Source organism: Ranitomeya imitator, chromosome 1, assembly GCF_032444005.1.
Source record: "Ranitomeya imitator isolate aRanImi1 chromosome 1, aRanImi1.pri, whole genome shotgun sequence".
NCBI lineage: Eukaryota > Metazoa > Chordata > Amphibia > Anura > Dendrobatidae > Ranitomeya > Ranitomeya imitator.
The window spans coordinates 280,696,850-280,716,706 of NC_091282.1; the positions used below are offsets into that span (position 1 = coordinate 280,696,850).

General features: G+C 47.4%; 1 protein-coding gene across 4 annotated transcripts in view; it reads left to right on the top strand.

Annotated features, from left to right (window-relative positions):
- The window catches only part of LOC138669019 (E1A-binding protein p400-like), a 343,483-nt gene that overhangs the window by 292,849 nt on the left and 30,777 nt on the right, over positions 1 to 19,857 (top strand). For all 4 annotated transcript variants that reach the window (XM_069756066.1, XM_069756069.1, XM_069756068.1 and 1 more), the window contains 2 exons: positions 5,970 to 6,156; positions 6,265 to 6,416. In XM_069756066.1, the coding sequence (XP_069612167.1) occupies positions 5,970 to 6,156; positions 6,265 to 6,416 (339 nt within the window). The remainder of the gene's footprint in view (positions 1 to 5,969; positions 6,157 to 6,264; positions 6,417 to 19,857) is intronic.

Sequence of the window (19,857 nt, forward strand, 5' to 3'; positions counted from 1 at the left end):
TTTGGCTGAATCTGGGCTGAAAGTATATCCCGGTACACTTCAGAATTCATCCGGCTACTCTTGTCTGCTCTTATGTCATCAATAAACACAAGTGACCCAGTGCCATTGAAAGCCATGCATGCCCATGCCATCACGTTGCCTCCACCATGTTTTACAGAGGATGTGGTGTGCCTTGGATCATGTGCCGTTCCCTTTCTTCTCCAAACTTTTTTCTTCCCATCATTCTGATACAGGTTGATCTTTGTCTCATCTGTCCATAGAATACTTTTCCAGAACTGAGCTGGCTTCTTGAGGTGTTTTTCTGCAAATTTAACTTTGGCCTGTCTATTTTTGGTATTGATGAATGGTTTGCATCTAGATGTGAACCCTTTGTATTTACTGTCATGGAGTTTTCTCTTTACTGTTGACTTAGAGACAGATACACCTACTTCACTGAGAGTGTTCTGGACTTCAGTTGATGTTGTGAACGGGTTCTTCTTCACCAAATTAAGTATGCGGCGATCATCCACCACTGTTGTCATCCGTGGACGCCCAGGCCTTTTTGAGTTCCCAAGCTCACCAGTCAATTCCTTTTTTCTCAGAATGTACCCAACTGTTGATTTTGCTACTCCAAGCATGTCTGCTATCTCTCTGATGGATTTTTTCTTTTTTTTCAGCCTCAGGATGTTCTGCTTCACCTCAATTGAGAGTTCCTTTGACCGCATGTTGTCTGCTCACAGCAACAGCTTCCAAATGCAAAACCACACACCTGGAATCCACCCCTGACCTTTTAACTACTTCATTGATTACAGGTTAACGAGGGAGACACCTTCAGAGTTAATTGCAGCCCTTAGAGTCCATTGTCCAATTACTTTTGGTCCCTTGAAAAAGAGGACGCTATGCATTACAGAGCTATGATTCCTAAACCCTTTCTCCGATTTGGATGTGGAAACTATCATATTGCAGCTGGGAGTGTGCACTTTCAGCCCATATTATATATATATAATTGTATTTCTGGACATGTTTTTGTAAACAGCTAAAATAACAAAACTTGTGTCACTGTCCAAATATTTCTGGCCCTAACTGTATATATATACACATTTTATTTAGGTGTATCCATATACATGACTCACCCTGTATATTATTTCCTATAGTAATGATATATATTTCTCCTACGCCTCATTGGGGGACACAGGACCATGGTGTTATGCTGCTGCCACTAGGAGGACACTAAGTTAACACAGAAAGATTAACTCCTCCTCTGCAGTATACACCCCTTGACTGGCCAGGATGATTCAAACCAGTTCTTGCTTAGTGTCTGTAGGAGGCACTTGGGTCTGTTTTCAGACCCCAACTTTCTTATTTTAACCCCTTTCTGACTTTTGACGTACTATCCCGTCGAGGTGACCTGGGCCTATCTGACCCTTGACGGGATAGTACATCATAGCGATCGGCCGCACTCACGGGGAGAGCGCGGCCGATCGCTGCCGGGTGTCAGCTACCTGTCGCAGCTGACATCTGGCACTATGTGCCAGGAGCCGTCACGGACTGCCCCTGTCACATTAACCCCCGGCACACCGCGATAAAACATGATCGCGGTGTGCCGGCGGTATAGGGAAGCATCGCGCAGGGACGGGGCTCCCTGCGGGCTTCCCTGAGACCCCCGCCGCAACACGATGTGATTGCGTTGCTCCGAGGGTCTCCTAACTCCTTCCTCGCTGCAGGCCCGGATCCAAAATGGCCGCTGCATCCGAGTCCTGCAGGGAGGGAGGTGGCTTACCAAGTGCCTGCTCAGAGCAGACGCTTGGTAAGCCTGCAGTGCTGCAAGTCATATCGCTGATCTGACAGAGTGCTGTGCAAACTGTCAGATCAGCGATCTGTGATGTCCCCCCCCCCCCCCCCCCCGGGACACAGTAAAAAAAAAAAAAAATTTCCACATGTGTAAAAAAAAAAAAAATATTATTCCCATAAATACACTTCTTTATCTAAATAAAAAAAACAAACAATAAAAGTACACATATTTAGTATTGCCGCGTCTGTAACGACCCAACCTATAAAACTGTCCCACTAGTTAACCCCTTTAGTAAACACCGTAAGAAAAAAAAAGAGGCAAAAAACAACGCTTTGTTATCATACCACCGAACAAAAAGTGGAATAACACGCGATCAAAAAGACTGATATAAATAACCATGGTACCGCTGAAAACGTCATCTTGTCCCGCAAAACACGAGCCGCCATACAGCATCATCAGCAAAAAAATAAAAGTTATAGTCCTGAGAATAAAGCGATGCAAAAATAATTATTTTTTCTATAAAATAGTTTTTATCGTATAAAAGCACCAAAACATAAAAAAATGATATAAATGAGGTATCGCTGTAAAAGTACTGACCCGAAGAATAAAGCTGCTTTATCAATTTTACCAAAAGCGAAACGGTATAAACGCCTCCCCCAAAAGAAATTCATGAATAGCTGGTTTTTGGTCATTCTGCCTCACAAAAATCGGAATAAAAAGCGATCAAAAAATGTCACGTGCCCGAATATGTTACCAATAAAAACGTCAACTCGTCCCGCAAAAAACAAGACCTCACATGACTCTGTGGACTCAAATATGGAAAAATTATAGCTCTCAAAATGTGGTAACGCAAAAAATATTTTTTGCAATAAAAAGCGTCTTTCAGTGTGTGACGGCTGCCAATCATAAAAATCCGCTAAAAAACCCGCTATAAAAGTAAATCAAACCCCCCCCCTTCATCACCCCCTTTGTTAGGAAAAATTTTTTTAAAAAATGTATTTACGGTATTTCCATTTTCCGGTTTGGGTTAGGGCTGGGGCTAGGGTTAGGGTTGGGGCTAGGGTTAAGGCTACAGTTAGGGTTGGGACTAAAGTTAGGGTTAGGGTTGGGGCTAAAGTTAGGGTTTGGATTACATTTACGGTTGGGAATAGGGTTGGGATTAGGTTTAGGGGTGTGTCTGGGTTAGAGGTGTGGTTAGGGTTACCGTTGGGACTAGGGTTAGGGGTGTGTTTGGATTAGGGTTTCAGTTATAATTGGGGGGTTTCCACTGTTTAGGCACATCAGGGGCTCTCCAAACGCGACATGGCGTCCGATCTCAATTCCAGCCAATTTTGCGTTGAAAAAGTAAAACAGTGCTCCTTCCCTTCCGAGCTCTCCCGTGTGCCCAAACAGGGGTTTACCCCAACATATGGGGTATCAGCGTACTCAGGACAAATTGGACAACAACTTTTGGGGTCCAATTTCTCCTGTTACCATTGGGAAAATACAAAACTGGGGGCTAAAAAATAATTTTTGTGGGAAAAAATATTTTTTTATTTTCACTGCTCTGCGTTATAAACTGTAGTGAAACACTTGGGGGTTCAAAGTTCTCACAACACATCTAAGTTCCTTGGGGTGTCTAGTTTCCAATATGGGGTCACTTGTGGGGGGTTTCTACTGTTTAGGTACATTAGGGGCTCTGCAAACGCAATGTGACGCCTGCAGACCATTCCATCTAAAGGTACCGTCACACTGAACGATATCGCTAGCGATCCGTGACGTTGCAGCATTCTGGCTAGCGATATCGTTCAGTTTGACAGGTAGCAGAGATCAGGATCCTGCTGTGCCATCGTTGGTCGGTGCAGAAAGTCCAGCACTTTATTTTGTCGCTGGACTCCCTGCAGACATCGCTGAATCGGCGTGTGTGATGCCGATTCAGCGATGTCTTCACTGGTAACCAGGGTAAACATCGGGTTACTAAGCGCAGGGCCGCGCTTAGTTACCCGATGTTTACCCTGGTTACCAGCGTAAAAGTAAAAAAAAACAAAAAAACAGTACATACTTACCTTCCGCTGTCTGTCCTCCGGCGTTCTGCTTCTCTGCACTGTGAGCGCCGGCTGGAAAGCAGAGCACAGCGGTGACTTCACCGCTGTGCTTTCCGGCCGGCGCTCACAGTCAGTACAGGAAGCAGAGCGCCGGGGGACAGAGACCGGAATGTAAGTATGTAGCGTTTGTTTTTTTTTTACTTTTACGCTGGTAACCAGGGTAAACATCGGGTTACTAAGCGCGGCCCTGCGCTTAGTAACCCGATGTTTACCCTGGTTACCAGGGGACCGGCATCGTTGGTCGCTGGAGAGCTGTCTGTGTGACAGCTCTCCAGCGACCACACAGCGACGCTGCAGCGATCAGGATCATTGTCTGGATCGCTGCAGCGTCGCTAAATGTGACGGTACCTTTAGTCTGCATTTTAAATGGCTTCCTTCCCTTCCGAGCCCTCCCATGTGCCCAAACGGTGGTTTCTCCCCCCCCCCCCCCACATATGGGGTATCAGCATACTCAGGACAAATTGGACAACAACTTTTGGCGTCCAATTTCTCCTGCTACCCTCGGGAAAATACAAAACTGGGGGCTAAAAATAATTTTTGTGGGGAAAAAAATTTGTTTGATTTTTACGGCTCTGCATTATAAACTTCTGTGAAGCCCTTGGTGGGTCAAAGTGCTTACCACACATCCAAATAAGTTCCTTAGGGGGTCTACTTTCCAAAATGGTGTCACTTGTGGGGGGTTTCAATGTTTAGGCACATCAGGGGCTCTCCAAACGCAACATGGCGTCCCATCTCAATTCCTGTCAATTTTGCATTGAAACGTCAAACGGCGCTCCTTCCCTTCCGAGCTCTCACATGCACCCAAACAGTGGTTTACCCCCACATATGGGGTATCAGCGTACTCAAGACAACTTGTACAACAACTTTTGGGGTCCAATTTCTTCTCTTACCCTTGGGAAAATAAAAAAATTGGGGGCGAAAAGATAATTTTTGTGAAAACATATGATTTTTTATTTGTACGGTTCTGCATTATAAACTTCTGTGAAGCACTTGGTGGGTCAAAGTGCTCACCACACATCAAAATAAGTTCCTTAGGGGGTCTACTTTCCAAAATGGTGTCACTTGTGGGGGGTTTCAATGTTTAGGCACATCAGTGGCTCTCCAAACGCAACATGGCGTCCCATCTCAATTCCTGTCAATTTTGCATTGAAAAGTCAAATTGCCCTCCTTCGCTTCCGAGCTCTGTCAGGCGCCCAAACAGTGGTTTACCCCCACATATGGGTTATCGGCGTACTCAGGACAAATTGTACAACAACTTTTGGGGTCCATTTTCTCCTGTTACCCTTGGTAAAATAAAACAAATTGGAGCTGAAGTAAATTTTTGGTGAAAAAAAGTTAAATGTTCATTTTTATTTAAACATTCCAAAAATTCCTGTGACAACAGCTGAAGGGTTAATAAACTTCTTGAATGTGGTTTTGAGCACCATGAGGGGTGCAGTTTTTAGAATGGTGTCACACTTGGGTATTTTCTATCATATAGACCCCTCAAAATTACTTCAAATGTGATGTGGTCCCTAAAAAAAAATGGTGTTGTAAAAATGAGAAATTGCTGGTCAACTTTTAACCCTTATAACTCCCTAACAAAAAAAATTTTTGGTTCCAAAATTGTGCTGATGTAAAGTAGACATGTGGGAAATGTTACTTATTAAGTATTTTGTGTGACATATCTCTGTGATTTAATTGCATAAAAATTCAAAGTTGGAAAATTGCGAAATTTTCAAAATTTTCGCCAAATTTCCGTTTTTTCCACAAATAAACGCAGGTAATATCAAAGAAATTTTACCACTGTCATGAAGTACAATATGTCTCGAGAAAACACTGTCAGAATCACCGGGATCGGTTGAAGCGTTCCAGAGTTATAACCTCATAAAGGGCCAGTGGTCAGAATTGTAAAAATTGGCCCGGTCCATAATGTGCAAACCACCCTTGGGGGTAAAGGGGTTAATGTTCACAGATAATTTCTGTGTTTAATTTATCACTTCTTTTTTACTATTATTCATTTTTATTGCGCCATTTATTCCATGGCGCTTTACCTGTAAAAAAAAAAAAAATAGGGCATACATAGAAAAGTACAATAAGCGTGAGCAATACAAGAATTTTGCTTTTCTTTACAGACAACAGGAGGAGCAACTGCACAAGTGGTTCAACAGAGAACAGCAACAACTCCAACAGCTTCTGCAGAGATGGTGACAATAGCAACCGGCACAGGAGTGCGAGCTGTGACTGCAGGGACAGTCGTCTCAACTAATCTTTCCCCAGTTCAATCACAGGCCAGAGGCATCGTCACTCAGGTGACAACAGGTAATTTTCACTTTGTATCCTGTGGATGTAAACGAAATCTTGTTTTGCTCATATTTTTTTTTTTTTAAACCAAAATGTGTTATTTATCCTCTCCTTTTTACCCATCAGCCACTACTACCGGGGTACAACTGGCAGGCAAAACAATCACCCCTGCACAATTCCAGCTACTCCGGCAACAACAGGCACAGCAAGTCCAGGTGTCTCAGTTACAGGCCCAGGCATCCCCAGGGCAAATAAAGGCTGTCACAAAGATCTCTCAGGTGAACTGTTCAGAAGCTTGTGTGTGTATGTTTAAAATGTAAAAATACAGGATTTTTAAATGAAAAACTCAGATTATGGACTCTCATTTACGGAAATGCAAGAACTTATATTCCAGCCCTTTATTGCCATATTATGGGCTTTGAGACCTAAGTCATTTCACCTCCAAGTCACTCATGGTTTCCAGGCATATGTAGTAGATTTACGCTTGGATAAACATGCACACAATTCTTGCCATTCATGACATAAGCGTTGATATGTTTTAGCAAAGGCAACGCACTTTATAATGGCATCTTGATTAGGGCTGGAAGATGTCACCTGATGTTGGTCTATCTACCAAATATATATTACATTTATGTGGCATGTCTGTTTGAGGTTTTTTTTTAAATGGCTATATTGATTTCTAAGATGGATGTTGTCCATCATTTTACTGTGACTTAGGCCCCTTTCACACATCAGTCTTTTGCCGTCAGTCTCAATCCGGCGAATTTTGAAGAAAAAAAAAACGATCTGGTGAATTTTTCCACCGGATACGTTTTTTTTCTCATAGACTTGTATTAGCGACGGATGGCCTCACGTTTCATCTGCCGTTCGCCTAATCCGTCGAAAATTGTTTATCCAGCAGCTGGAGAAAATGGACATAGTAATGTTTTTTGTGTCCATCGAAAAAATGGACAGCAACGGATCCGTCACCATCCGTTGTTTGCTTGTGTGGAAGCCTATGGCGCCGGATCCATCAAATGACTGAATCTGGCAACGGATTCTGTTTTTTTTTCAACTGAGCATCCAATTAGCTTGATCAGCTAGTCAGATCCGGCGAAAAAAGGGATCCGTCACATCAGTTTTTCACAATCTGTGACGAATCTGTTTTCTCCCTCATTGGGGGACACAGGACTGTGGGTGTATGCTTCTGCCGCCAGGAGGCTGACACTAAGTAAACTTAAAAAAAAAAAGTTAGCTCCTCCTCCATCGTATACACCCTGACACTGGCTACCAGGTCCTGGATTTTTGGACCCGACTTTCAACTTTTGGATTGAGGGGGCGACGGACCTTTTTGAGGGTCCGATCTCCCCAAACCATCAACGGGCAAGCACGTGTGATACTTCTCCACGTATCCTTCCCCGCTACGTGGGATTTTTCACTGGACTTGGCCCTGACCACCCTGAGGTATCTAGACCCCAGGCTGTACAGGTGCTCCTAGACGTCCGTGTGTTCCCCCCCTGATTTCTACACCCCTGCGTGGGGTGTTAGCTGGGGTGGAGGACGGTCCCTCTCCTTATCCTGGGATAATGGAGTTTGGGTTCCTGCACCATCATTTATTTCCACCCCTCGCTGAGTGTGGTGTGTCAAAAGGGGGGCTCCTGAGTACCTGTTGCGGCGGTCTCCGGGTGAGGCAGGCGTCCTTTCTTGTGCTGGGGCGGCTACGTTTCGGTCCGGCGCTGCGGCGTTAGCAGAGCTGCGGCGTTCTCTGGAGCGGCGTTCGGTCGGCGGCGCCGCAGCGCTCCTGAGCGGCGCCGTGGTGTTGAGAGATCGGCGCCGCTGTTCCTCCGGAGGCTTCGGCCCTGCCTGGCTCCTTGCAGGCGTGGGGCTGTTTCCTGGAGCCCAGGACTTCCGGGCGGCAGGCCGCGCTGCGGGGCTCCGCCCCTTCCGGCGCGTCACGTCCGGTTCCGGTTTCTCCGGTCACTGAGGGGGAAAATTGAGGCCGCGGCTTCGGGCCTGCTCTAGGCTGCGGCTTAGTTTGGCGGTCCCTCCCCCCTATAGCCTGCTGGACATATCAGGCAGCACATTTGGGCTCCGTATCGTGCTGTCAGGATCCATCTCTGTATTCGTGGGGACACAGGACTGGGGTAAGTGCTTCTCTCTCCAGCTGGACTGAAGCATTCCTTTTTTCCCAGTCTCTGGCCCTGGGTATAGCATTACGGATCATTATGTCTAGAAAGGTTAAGACTCACACGGTTCTTTTTACCGGTTGTGTATCTTGTAATGCCCTTTTTTCGCACGCCCAAAGTAATCGCCTCTGTGAGGCCTGTGACTCTGAACGTGTCCAGGAGCCCCCCCCTGCCAGTCCTCCAGTAGTCTCTCCGGCTCCGGTCCCTCAGCCAGACGCTGTGGTAGCTCCTCCGGAATGGGTCACGTCCTTGTCACAATCTATGGCGTCCCTTACTGAAGCGATCAAATCGCTGCAGACCCCGGCGGTCGGGACCGGTAATCCACCTGTCTCAGAGAGGGCCTCGGGGTCTCAGGAGTCTTCGGCCTGCAGGGGCCGCGCTCTCACTCGACAGACGCATGGGAAGCGGATTCGCAAAGCGTCTCCCAGGCACTCAGGTGCTTCTGCATCCTGGAGTTCCGTATCTCGCTCTCCTTCCCCTGCAGAAAGCGGTGAAGTTGAGACTGACTATGAGTCGGAAGGGTCTCTTAATTTTGATAAACCTGGGTTTCAGGAGTCAGTAGACAGCCTAATTGAAGCTGTCAATCAGTCTTTGGGGATAGAAGACGAGCTCGTCTCTTCCTCTGATCATAAGGTCTCATTTAAGCGGTCTAAACGGGCCCATAGGGTTTTTTCCTCTCATCCTGAGTTCGAGGACCTGATTCGACGCAATAGGGAGCACCCGGACAAACGCTTTTCAGGGCAAAGAGCTCTGAAGGCTAGGTATCCCTTTGCTTCGGAACTTTGTAGTGATTGGGCAGAAAATCCTTCTGTAGATCCTCCAGTGTCCCGTTTAGCCTCTAACACGTTGCTATCTCTCCCTAATGGCTCATCGATTAAGGATCCTACGGATCGTCTTATAGAGAGCTTGGCTCGTTCCGTCTTTGAGGCCTCAAGCTCAGCACTTTTTCCTTCCTTTGCGGCAACTTGGGTTGCCAGGGCTATGATATCTTGGTCTGACTCGTTATCTAAGGCTCTCCAGGAAGGTAATGTGTCAGCAGAATTGGCTGAAATGTCATCTCAGGTAGCTATGGCCGGTAGCTATCTGATTAACGCATCTCTGGATGCGGCAGATTGTGCTTCCTCGGCTGCATCTAATGCTATTGCCATCAGAAGGGCCCTTGGTTAAGGTCCTGGCGGGCTGATTCTACCTCTAAGAAATCTCTTACATCCCTGCCGTATCAGGGTGGTCGTTTGTTCGGAGAAAAGCTGGATCAGCTCATTTCTGACTCCACAGGAGGGAAAAGTAAGTTTCTTCCTCAGCAGAGGGCTAGAGACAGCCTTTTCGGCGCCAATTTCAGGCTCGTTTTAGAACCTTTCGCTATGTCAGATGGGCCCCAGCATCAGGTTCTCCTGCGCAGGGTCAGCCCAATCACAGGACCGAGACGGTCGGACCCCTTATACGGCCAGCCAGGGGGGAAGAATGCGTCCCCAGTCTTCTAGATCTAGAGGATCTAGGACGCAAAGATTTTCGGCCAAGTGACTGGAGGCCTCTTCCGGGCGTCTCCAAAAAGGTAGGCGGACGTCTACTTTTATTTCGCCAGGTCTGGCTTCAGGTAATCCACGACCAGTGGGTGGCAGAGCTCGTATCTTCAGGTTACAAGATAGAGCTGGTCTGTCTCCCTCCTCCCCGGTTCTTCCCATCCCGTCTTCCAAGTGCAAATCTCTTCGTCAAAGCTTGTTCAATTCCATAGAGTCTCTCCATATCAGCGGTGTCATTTCTCCTGTTCCAAAGGAAGAAAGATTTCAGGGCTTTTATTCCAATCTTTTTGTAGTGCCCAAAAAGGATGGAGCAGTGAGGCCTATCCTAGATCTCAAACTCTTAAACAAGTTTGTCCGCGTTCGACACTTTCGGATGGAGTCTCTGCGGTCGGTCATCGCCTCTCTGGAAAAGGGAGAATTTTTGGCCTCAGTAGACATTCAGGATGCTTATCTTCATATTCCCATCTTTCCGCTCCATCAAAGATTTCTCCGGTTTGCCGTAAACAATCTACACTTCCAGTTCACGGCATTACCTTTCGGACTGGCTTCCGCTCCCAGGGTGTTCACAAAAGTCATGTCGACTGTGGTGTCCATTCTGCACTCCCGAGGTATTGTCGTCTTGCCATACCTAGACGATCTGCTGATCAAGGGACCAACATTTCAGTCCTGCAAGGAAAATGTCGGCATCACTCTGGACACCCTTTCCCGTCTAGGTTGGTTGGTAAATTTAAGGAAGTCATCCCTACAGCCGTCTCGAAAAATCTCTTTTTTAGGCATGATCTTCGACACCTCTCAAGCCCTAACTATCCTTCCCCAGGACAAGGTCCTAGCCCTTCGGCGGGAAGTGAGGAATCTTCTACAACCTTACCCTCATACGATTCGATCCGGGATGAGGGTGTTAGGAAAGATGGTTGCAACCATAGAGGCGGTTCCGTTTGCACAGTTTCATCTTCGACCCCTCCAACGTGCAATCCTATCAGCATGGAACAGAAATCCTCTCTCTCTCAACCGCAAATTTCGGTTGTCTTTCCAGACCAAGCAGGCTCTCGCTTGGTGGCTGAACAGCTCATCTCTACTCAGGGGGAAGCCCTTTCCCCCAACCAATTGGCTAGTGGTCACAACAGATGCCAGTCTCCTGGGTTGGGGAGCAGTGTTCTTCCATCACACAGCTCAGGGACGCTGGTCTCCTCGGGAATCAGACCTCCCCATCAATATCTTAGAGATTCGAGCTGTCCGGCTAGCCTTGTTACGTTTTCATCATCTTCTGGCGGGTCGCCCTGTCCGGATTCAATCGGACAACGCCACAACGGTAGCCTATATAAATCACCAGGGGGGCACCCGCAGCAAGGCAGCCATGCAGGAGGTAAAACTGATTCTACTCTGGGCGGAGAGAAATCACTCTGTGATCTCAGCGGTCCACATTCCGGGCGAAGAAAACTGGGCGGCAGATTTCCTAAGCCGTCAGGGTCTAGCCTCCGGGGAATGGTCTCTCCATCCCGAGCTTTTTTTGCAGATATGCCATCTTTGGGGAACTCCAGACGTGGATCTAATGGCGTCCAAGGTGAATGCCAAGGTGCCCAGTTTTGTCTCTCGGTACCGAGATCCCCAGGCTATCGCCGTGGATGCGCTGGTACTGTCTTAGAACCAATTTCATCTCTCTTATCTGTTCCCTCCTCTGGCACTGCTCCCGAGGGTAATCAAGAAGATCAAATCAGAGAGAGTGCCGGCCATCCTGATCGCTCCGGATTGGCCACGACGGACCTGGTATGCAGGCCTGGTACAACTTCTCGCCGGGGTTCCTTGGCGGCTCCCCGATCGGCCGGATCTTCTATCTCAAGGGCCGATCTACCACCAGAACTCAGAGGTCCTACGTTTGACGGCCTGGCCGTTGAATCTTGGGTTTTAACTCAGGCTGGCTTTTCTCAAGAAGTGGCTGATACCATGATCAGTGCACGTAAGTCCGTTTCGGCCAGGATTTATTATCACACTTGGAAGGTGTTTCTTTCCTGGTGTAGAGAACGCGGGCTGCCTCCTCTGCGTTTCTCCGTTCCAAACATTCTAGCCTTCCTTCAAGCAGGCCTGGTTTCTGGGCTTGCTCCTAGTACCCTTAAAAGGCAGGTTTCGGCTTTATCAGTACTTTTTCAGCGCAGGATTGCTCCTAATCGTCAAGTTAGGACTTTTTTCCAGGGAGTCGCTCATAAGGTCCCTCCTTATAAGACTCCTTTGGAAGCTTGGGACCTTCATCTGGTCTTAAGGGCTTTACAGGACGCTCCTTTTGAGCCTCTTCAAGAGGTTTCTTTGATGTTTCTCTCTTGGAAAGTCGTATTTTTAGTGGCCATAACGTCCATAAGACGGGTATCGGAGCTGGCAGCTCTTTCTTGTCGTCCTCCTTTTTTGCGTTTTCATCAGGACAAGGTGGTGCTCAGACCAGCACCGTCCTTTTTGCCGAAGGTTGTTTCATCATTTCACATCAATGAAGATATTGTTCTGCCCTCTTTTTGTCCGACACCTACGCACCGTGTAGAAAAAGCTCTCCATACGTTGGATCTGGTGAGGGCTCTGAGGAGGTACGTTTCCCGTACGGCCCCCTTTCGCCAGACAGATGCCCTGTTTGTCCTTCCGCAGGGTCGCAGGAAGGGATGCGCGGCTTCAAAATCTACCCTGGCCAGATGGATAAGGGCGACCATTCAGGAGGCTTATCGCTCCATGGGCATGACGGTTCCGGCCGGAATCAAGGCTCATTCGACTAGAGCAGTGGGGGCTTCCTGGGCCGTTCGGCACCAGGCCTCAGCAGAGCAGGCAAGGCTGCGACCTGGTCTAGTCTGCATACATTTGTCAAACATTATAATGTCCACTCCCAGACCTCTGCAGATGCAAGTCTGGGTAGAAGAATTCTTCAAGCGGCAGTGGCGCATTTATAGACAAACATTATCTGGATGTCTTTTTCTGGTGAGTTGTTTTTCCCACCCAGGGACTGCTTTAGCACATCCCACAGTCCTGTGTCCCCCAATGAGGCGAGGGAGAAATAGGGATTTTTGGTTACTCACCGTAAAATCCTTTTCTCCAAGACGCTCATTGGGGGACACAGCTCCCTCCCTGGTAGCCTTATGGCTGCTTTTGTTATATCTGATTTTATTAGTCAGTAGGATCTTTTCTAGACATAAGTTTCTGTATTTATGCTGTTATATTGTTTATTGTTTTGTTCTCCTACTGCTTTTTGCACCAAACTGGAGTCTCTGGTAGCCAGTGTCAGGGTGTATACGATGGAGGAGGAGCTAACTTTTTTTTTTTAAGTTTACTTAGTGTCAGCCTCCTGGCGGCAGAAGCATACACCCACAGTCCTGTGTCCCCCAATGAGCGTCTTGGAGAAAAGGATTTTACGGTGAGTAACCAAAAATCCCTATTTTTTCAACATTTGATGGATTGAAACTGATGGCAAAAAACTGATGTGTGAAAGCAGCCTTAAACAGTGCATTGAATCAGATTTTTTTCATCGTGACCCTATTACACCATATTTAGATGGGATGTTTCTTTATCACAGTTCTGCAAGTCAGTGAGGCCGCAATAAATGCATAAGTGGCTGCTGTACTCTTTGCAGAATCTGTAACTTGCAGATTAAGATTAAGGAGCCCCTATTTTGATTTGGCATATGTGACCCAAATGTATAGAAAAACCTCTTAAGGTACCGTTACACTAAACGATTTACCAACGATCACGACCAGCGATACAACCTGGCCGTGATCGTTGGTAAGTCGTGTGGTCGCTGGGGAGCTGTCACACAGACAGCTCTCCCCAGCGACCAACGATCCGGGGAACAACTTCGTCATCGTTGAAACTGTCTTCAACGATGCCGAAGTCCCCGGGTAACCAGGGTAAACATCGGGTTACTAAGTGTAGGGCCGCGCTTAGTAACCCGATATTTACCCTGGTTACCATTGTAAAAGTTAAAAAAAAACAGTACATACTTACATTCCGATGTCTGTCACGTCCCCCGGCGTCCACAGGGTTAAAACTGCTTTCGGCAGGAGCGCTGATAATGCACGCGCTGCTGCAGAGAGCTTTCCCTGCACTGTCAGCGCTGGCCGTAAAGCAGCGGTGACGTCACCGCTGTGCTTTGCTTCACGGCCGGCCGGCGCTGACACAGTGCAGGGAAAGCTCTCGGCAGCAGCGCGTGCATTAGCAGCGCTCCTACCGAAAGCAGTTTTAACCCTGTGGACGCCGGGGGACGTGACAGACATCGGAATGTGAGTATGTACTGTTTGGATTTTTTTAACTTTTACAATGGTAACCAGGGTAAATATCGGGTTACTAAGCGCGGCCCTGCGCTTAGTAATCAGATATTTACCCTGGTTACCAGTGAACACATCACTGGATCGGCGTCACACACGCTGATTCAGCGATGACAGCTGGTGATCAGCGACCAAAAAAAGGTCCTGATCATTCCCCACGACCAACGATCTCCTAGCAGGGGCCTGATCGTTGGTCGCTGTCACGCTTAACGATTTCGTTAACGATATCGTTGCTACATCACAAAAAGCAACGATATTGGTAACAAAATCGTTATGTGTGAAGGTACCTTTAACCTAAATTGGTAAAAGAAAAAAGTACAGATGAAAATATGGAGTGAATAAGGACTAATAAGTGGGATATTTTGCCATAATTACCATTCTTGCTTCATGTTCCTCTTAATGTGAGGTGGCCAGGGTAGTAGTCGTGGCGAGGAGCCGCTGCGCTGCCACACCCTGGCACCCCACAAAGGGAACACAAAGTCTGGTCTGTTGTGTGCGACACATATCAAGCAGAACACTCACTTTTAGATTCCAGGGTTTCTTCTGGTTCTGTAATATCAGCTCCAGACTCACGGTTCACACAAACAACTCCAGACTCCATATCCATATTCAACAGTTCAACTTTACTTGGAAACAGAGTTCTTGATACAGACGTAGCACAGTTCACATACAATGACATTCTTGGAACTTTCCCTGCCTTCTCTGACAACTTTTTATCTGAAGACACTTGTATCCCTATATCTTTCGACAGCATCTGTCCCGCAGACAGTCCTTTTCTCTTCTGCGGAGTCCGTGCCCCTAGGTCCACCAACTTCCTCCCATTTTCCTTGTCTGGTTTCGATTGGAAAAAGGTAAAAGGCACGCTCAGCTCTATCTAGTCTCAGCCGTAGGCCCTGGATCCTCTTTGGAATGGTCACTTCATTTGACGGTGACCTATCGCACGCTGCTCAGCAATCTTGAACACCACCCCCACGGCTATCCATCTGCTCTCTCTCACTGCTGCTTCACTACTCCTCAATAACCACTATAACCCACTGATCTGTACTACACCCATCTCTATCTCATCCCAAAAAACCCTGATTCTAACTATCCTTGGTCTGGCACTCTCATCCCCTATCTCTTTTGTGCCCCACTAAACTATTCCCAACATTGTCCTATTCTATTACTACCCATCTATTCTATCATCCGTATCTTTCCCTAACCCTATGCCAAGTAAATGTAAAATACATGATGATATAATAAAATCAAGCAAATATAATAAGGTACATAAAACTCAATGGAAAACATATGTGCATTGCCAACACGGTCAGAGGAGGGAGAGGCACATGGCGGCCTCTGTCACCCCCTTACATTAACATCAGTATTTCTGACACTTTTTTTTTTTTTTTATTTGCCAGACTGGTAGCATGAGGACTACAATGTCCTTTTTAATAATATTTTTTTGCTGATGCCAGCAAAGTGAATGAGAATTCTTAAGTCTCATGCACACGTTGCTTATTTCTCCTTCGCCTCATTGGGGGACACAGACCGTGGTGTATGCTGCTGCTGCCACTAGGAGGCTGATACTAAGTGATACAAAGAAAGTGATCTCCTCCCCTGCAGTATACACCCTCCTGCTGGCTCTCAGCTAACCAGTTCTTGCTTAGTTGTCTGTAGGAGGCACTTGGGTCTGTTTTAGACCCCAACGATTTTATTTTACTTTTGTACTTTTCTGTAAATTTTTATTTTTTAATTAACGGAGTGAAGGGGGCGACGGATCCTTTCAAGGTTCCGATCTCCCCTGAACCATCAACAGGCGAGTATACCTCCCCGTTTCCTTTCCTGCAACGAGGGAAGCCATGCCTGAGCTCACTTCAGGGGCGACGGTTCCTTTCATGGTCCTGATCTCCCCACACCAGCAGCAGGCGACCACATGGAGTGTCGCCTCCATGTATCCTCTCCTGGAGCCAGGCCTAATGCCGGACAACTGGCCCTGTCCACCCGGACTGAACTCCGTGGATGTACAGAGGCCCCTCTCTATGGCGTCCGAGCAGCCCCCACTGTCCCACCACTATGAAAGCGGATGGCTCAAGGAGGCGAACAGTTCCTCTCCACCACCCGAACAAAGGGATGATGGATTGAGGTTTATCCCTGCACCGTCCACGCTGCACAGAACAGCACTGAAACACATATCCGCGGCGGCTCCATGCCGGGACGTGCACCGATGGTGAGTGGATCCATCTTCAGAGGGATATCCACATGCTGACAGGCAGCCTCAGCCACTTCCTTGTGGCCCACCTCCATGAGGTAACGCTCCGGCAGAAGCCGGGGGCTAAATTTTTGCATCCGGCCAATGTGTAAGCCACACCCCAGAAGCCTTGCCCGCACTATGGCGCCCTAAGGCGGCTCCGCCCGCTTTTCTGGCGTTATTCGCCTGGAACGCCACCTCACTTTTACCGCTGGTGTCGCCTGCCGCCTACAGAAATGTAGGCCCCGGTTTGGGCCTATTCAGCATTGTGTCCGTGTCTCTGCCACCCGAATTGGCGCTTCTCGCTCTTTGCGAGATTTTATCAACTCTGCAACTCCCGGTGGCCATCTTGGTCCACCCAGCCGGCTCACGCTGGAACGACGGGGTGGCATTAAAGGGGCACATTGACTCTACATCAGTACCTGACCAGTCCCTCGACTAGTAGTCCCTGGTCTTAAATGCACATGACCAGTATTCCCTGGCCTTAAAGGCACACAACCAGCATTCCCCGGTGTTAAAAGGCACATAACCAATATTCCTTGGTCTTAAAAGCACACGACCATTATTCCCTGGTCTTAAAGGCATATGACCAGTATTCCTTGGTCTTAAAGGTGCATGTCCAGTATTCTCTGGTCTTAAAGGCGCATGACCAGTATTCTCTGGTCTTAAAGGCGTATGACCAGTATCTTTTGGTCTTAAAGGTGCATGTCCAGTATTCTCTGGTCTTAAAGGCGCATGACCAGTATTCTCTGGTCTTAAAGGCGTATGACCAGTATTCCTTGGTCTTAAAGGTGCATGTCCAGTATTCTCTGGTCTTAAACGCACACGACCAGTATCCCTGGTCTTAAAGGCACATGACCAGTATTCCCTGGTCTTAAAGGCATATGACCAGTATTCCCTGGTCTTAATGGCGTATGACCAGTATTCCTTGGTCTTAAAGGTGCATGTCCAGTATTCTCTGGTCTTAAAGGTGAATGACCAGTATCCCCTGGTCTTAAAGGCACATGACCAGTATTCTCTCGTCTTAAAGGCGCATGACCAGTATTCCCTGGTCTTAAAGGCGCATGACCAGTATTCCCTGGTCTTAAGGGCGCATGATCAATCCGAGGAGCCCTCCGCCGCCGACCCCAGCTTATCCCAGAGTACCTAGTTCCCCTCAGTGGACTTCTTCACTGACCGCAATCCATGGTTCTCTGACCAAGAGATTGAATCCCTCCGTGTACACTCTGTGTCTCGGGGTGCTCGCAGGACCGATATACATGGTCCCTATGCTACATGGGAGCCGTCAGCTAGCAGGGGCCGCAACTATTCTAGAACCGTACAGGCGTCTAGAAACATACAGGCATTGAAAACACAAAAAAGCACAGTAAAACCAAAAACACTCTGTTGCAAAAAAAAAATCAGTGGACAGCAAGTGCTAGTAAAAAGATGGAAAAAACGGGGTATTTGGTTGATACGTTTTTTTTGCAAAAAAATTATATTAAGCCGTTCTACCAAACGTCAAGGTATACCCATATCAGAGCAGTCTTAACTAATGTATGTAATCCCTATCTGATGTATTTAAAACCTGGTCAATGTACAATACCTGCATGAGCAGGATTCAGAAAAGGAATGTCCATGTGGACACGCTGGACAGAACGGCTCCTGTGCGCACAGCTCAAAAAAAGAGGGGTGGATGCCTCCCCAGTCTTGTGGACACAAGAAAACAATTATGTGAAACCAGAACACATGAGCTGCGCGCACAGTGAACAAGCCCATAGAGACATGTTGACACCACCAAGAGACTTGAAAACACAAAAAAGCACAGTAAAACCAAAAACACTCTGTTGCAAAAAAAAAAATCACAGTGGACAGCAAGTGCTAGTAAAAAGATGGAAAAAACAGGGTATTTGGTTGATACGTTTTTTGCAAAAAATGTATATTAAGCCGTTCTACCAAACGTCAAGGTATACCCATATCAGAGCAGTCCTAACTAATGTATGTAATCCCTATCTGATGTATTTAAAACCTGGTCAATGTACAATACCTGTATGAGCAGGATTCAGAAAAGGAATGTCCATGTGGACATACAGGCATCTAGAAAACTGAAGTTTTTGTTTCCTGCTCCCTCACCAATGATTTGATGACAACAAGGCTCTCAATATGGATCGGATATTGACTGAACTTGCCAGAGCTTCAGAGAAGAGTAACCAATCTCGGTACATTGACGAAGACTCTGGTTCTGCTCTAGACTACACAGTGTCCCTCATAAGGAGACTAAACTCCCTCGTAGAGCATTTGCCATTCAGTCCGGATAAGCGATTCACTGGACAGAAGCCTTTATGTGGGATGCCATGCCTGGCCTGATTTTTAAAGGCGATGGGTCCTTTAAAGGGCACCGATCTCCCCACACCATCAACAGACGAGCACGGAGTGTCGCCTCCATGTTTCCTCTCTGCACCCAGGCCTAACGCCAGACAACCTGTCTGGTCCACCCGGAGACCTGAACTCTGTGGATGTACAGAGGCACCCTTCTTGGCATACGAGCACTCCCCTCTGCATCACCACTATTTAGCGGATGATGCAAGAAGGCGGACAATTCCTCTCCACTTCCCTGGTAAGAGGTTGATGGATCGAGGGTTCCTAATTTTTATCTCTGCACCGTCAAAAGAGAGCGGCGATGGCAAGAGACTATGACCTGCTGGATGCAGCCACGCATTCTGCCACTGGGCAGATTAACCGGGTAGACTCTCCTGTGGTATACCTACCAGTGTACCCGCCCGATGTATCATCAGTTAAAAATACCACGGACTGTCAGATAGCAAATCTGGTTTGTTCCATCTTGCGGCTTCGGGTTCAGCGCTCTATCCTCCCTAGCCGCCGCATGGATTGCTAGAGCAATAGTCTCCTGGCTGGAGACCTTAACTACCTTGATTCACACCAGTAACAACTGGCCAATCAAATCTTTTGAGCAGGAGTCTGACAAAGCATTGTATAAGGATTGTCCAGCACAGTCTAGATCAGGGGTGTCAAACTGCATTCCTCGAGGGCCGCAAACCATGCGTGTTTTCAAGATTTCCTTAGCTTTGCACAAGGTGCTGTAATCATTGTGTGTGTAGGTGATTAAATTATCACCTGTGCAGTACAAGGAAATCCTGAAAACATGACCTGTTTGCAGCCCTTGAGGAATGCAGCTGGACACCCCTGGTCTAGATCTTGGTTCCAAGAAGGGGAACGAAAAGTAAGACCGACCCTGGACCTCAAACTTCTAACAACCTTTGACATGGTCCTCCTTCTTCGGATGGAGTTCCTCCGCTCAGCCATTACTTCAACAGAAAAAGGTGCAGTTTCCAGCATCCATCGACATTCGGGATGCTTACCCTCTTCAAAAATTCCTTCGCTTTTCCATTCGTGAACAGCATTTTCAAGTCACAACCTTGTCCTTCAGCCTTGCTTCCGCGCCCAGAGTGTTCGCAAGGGTCATGGTGGATGTCATGTTTCTCTTGCATTCTTGAGGCGTGCTCGTCCTGCCCTGTTTG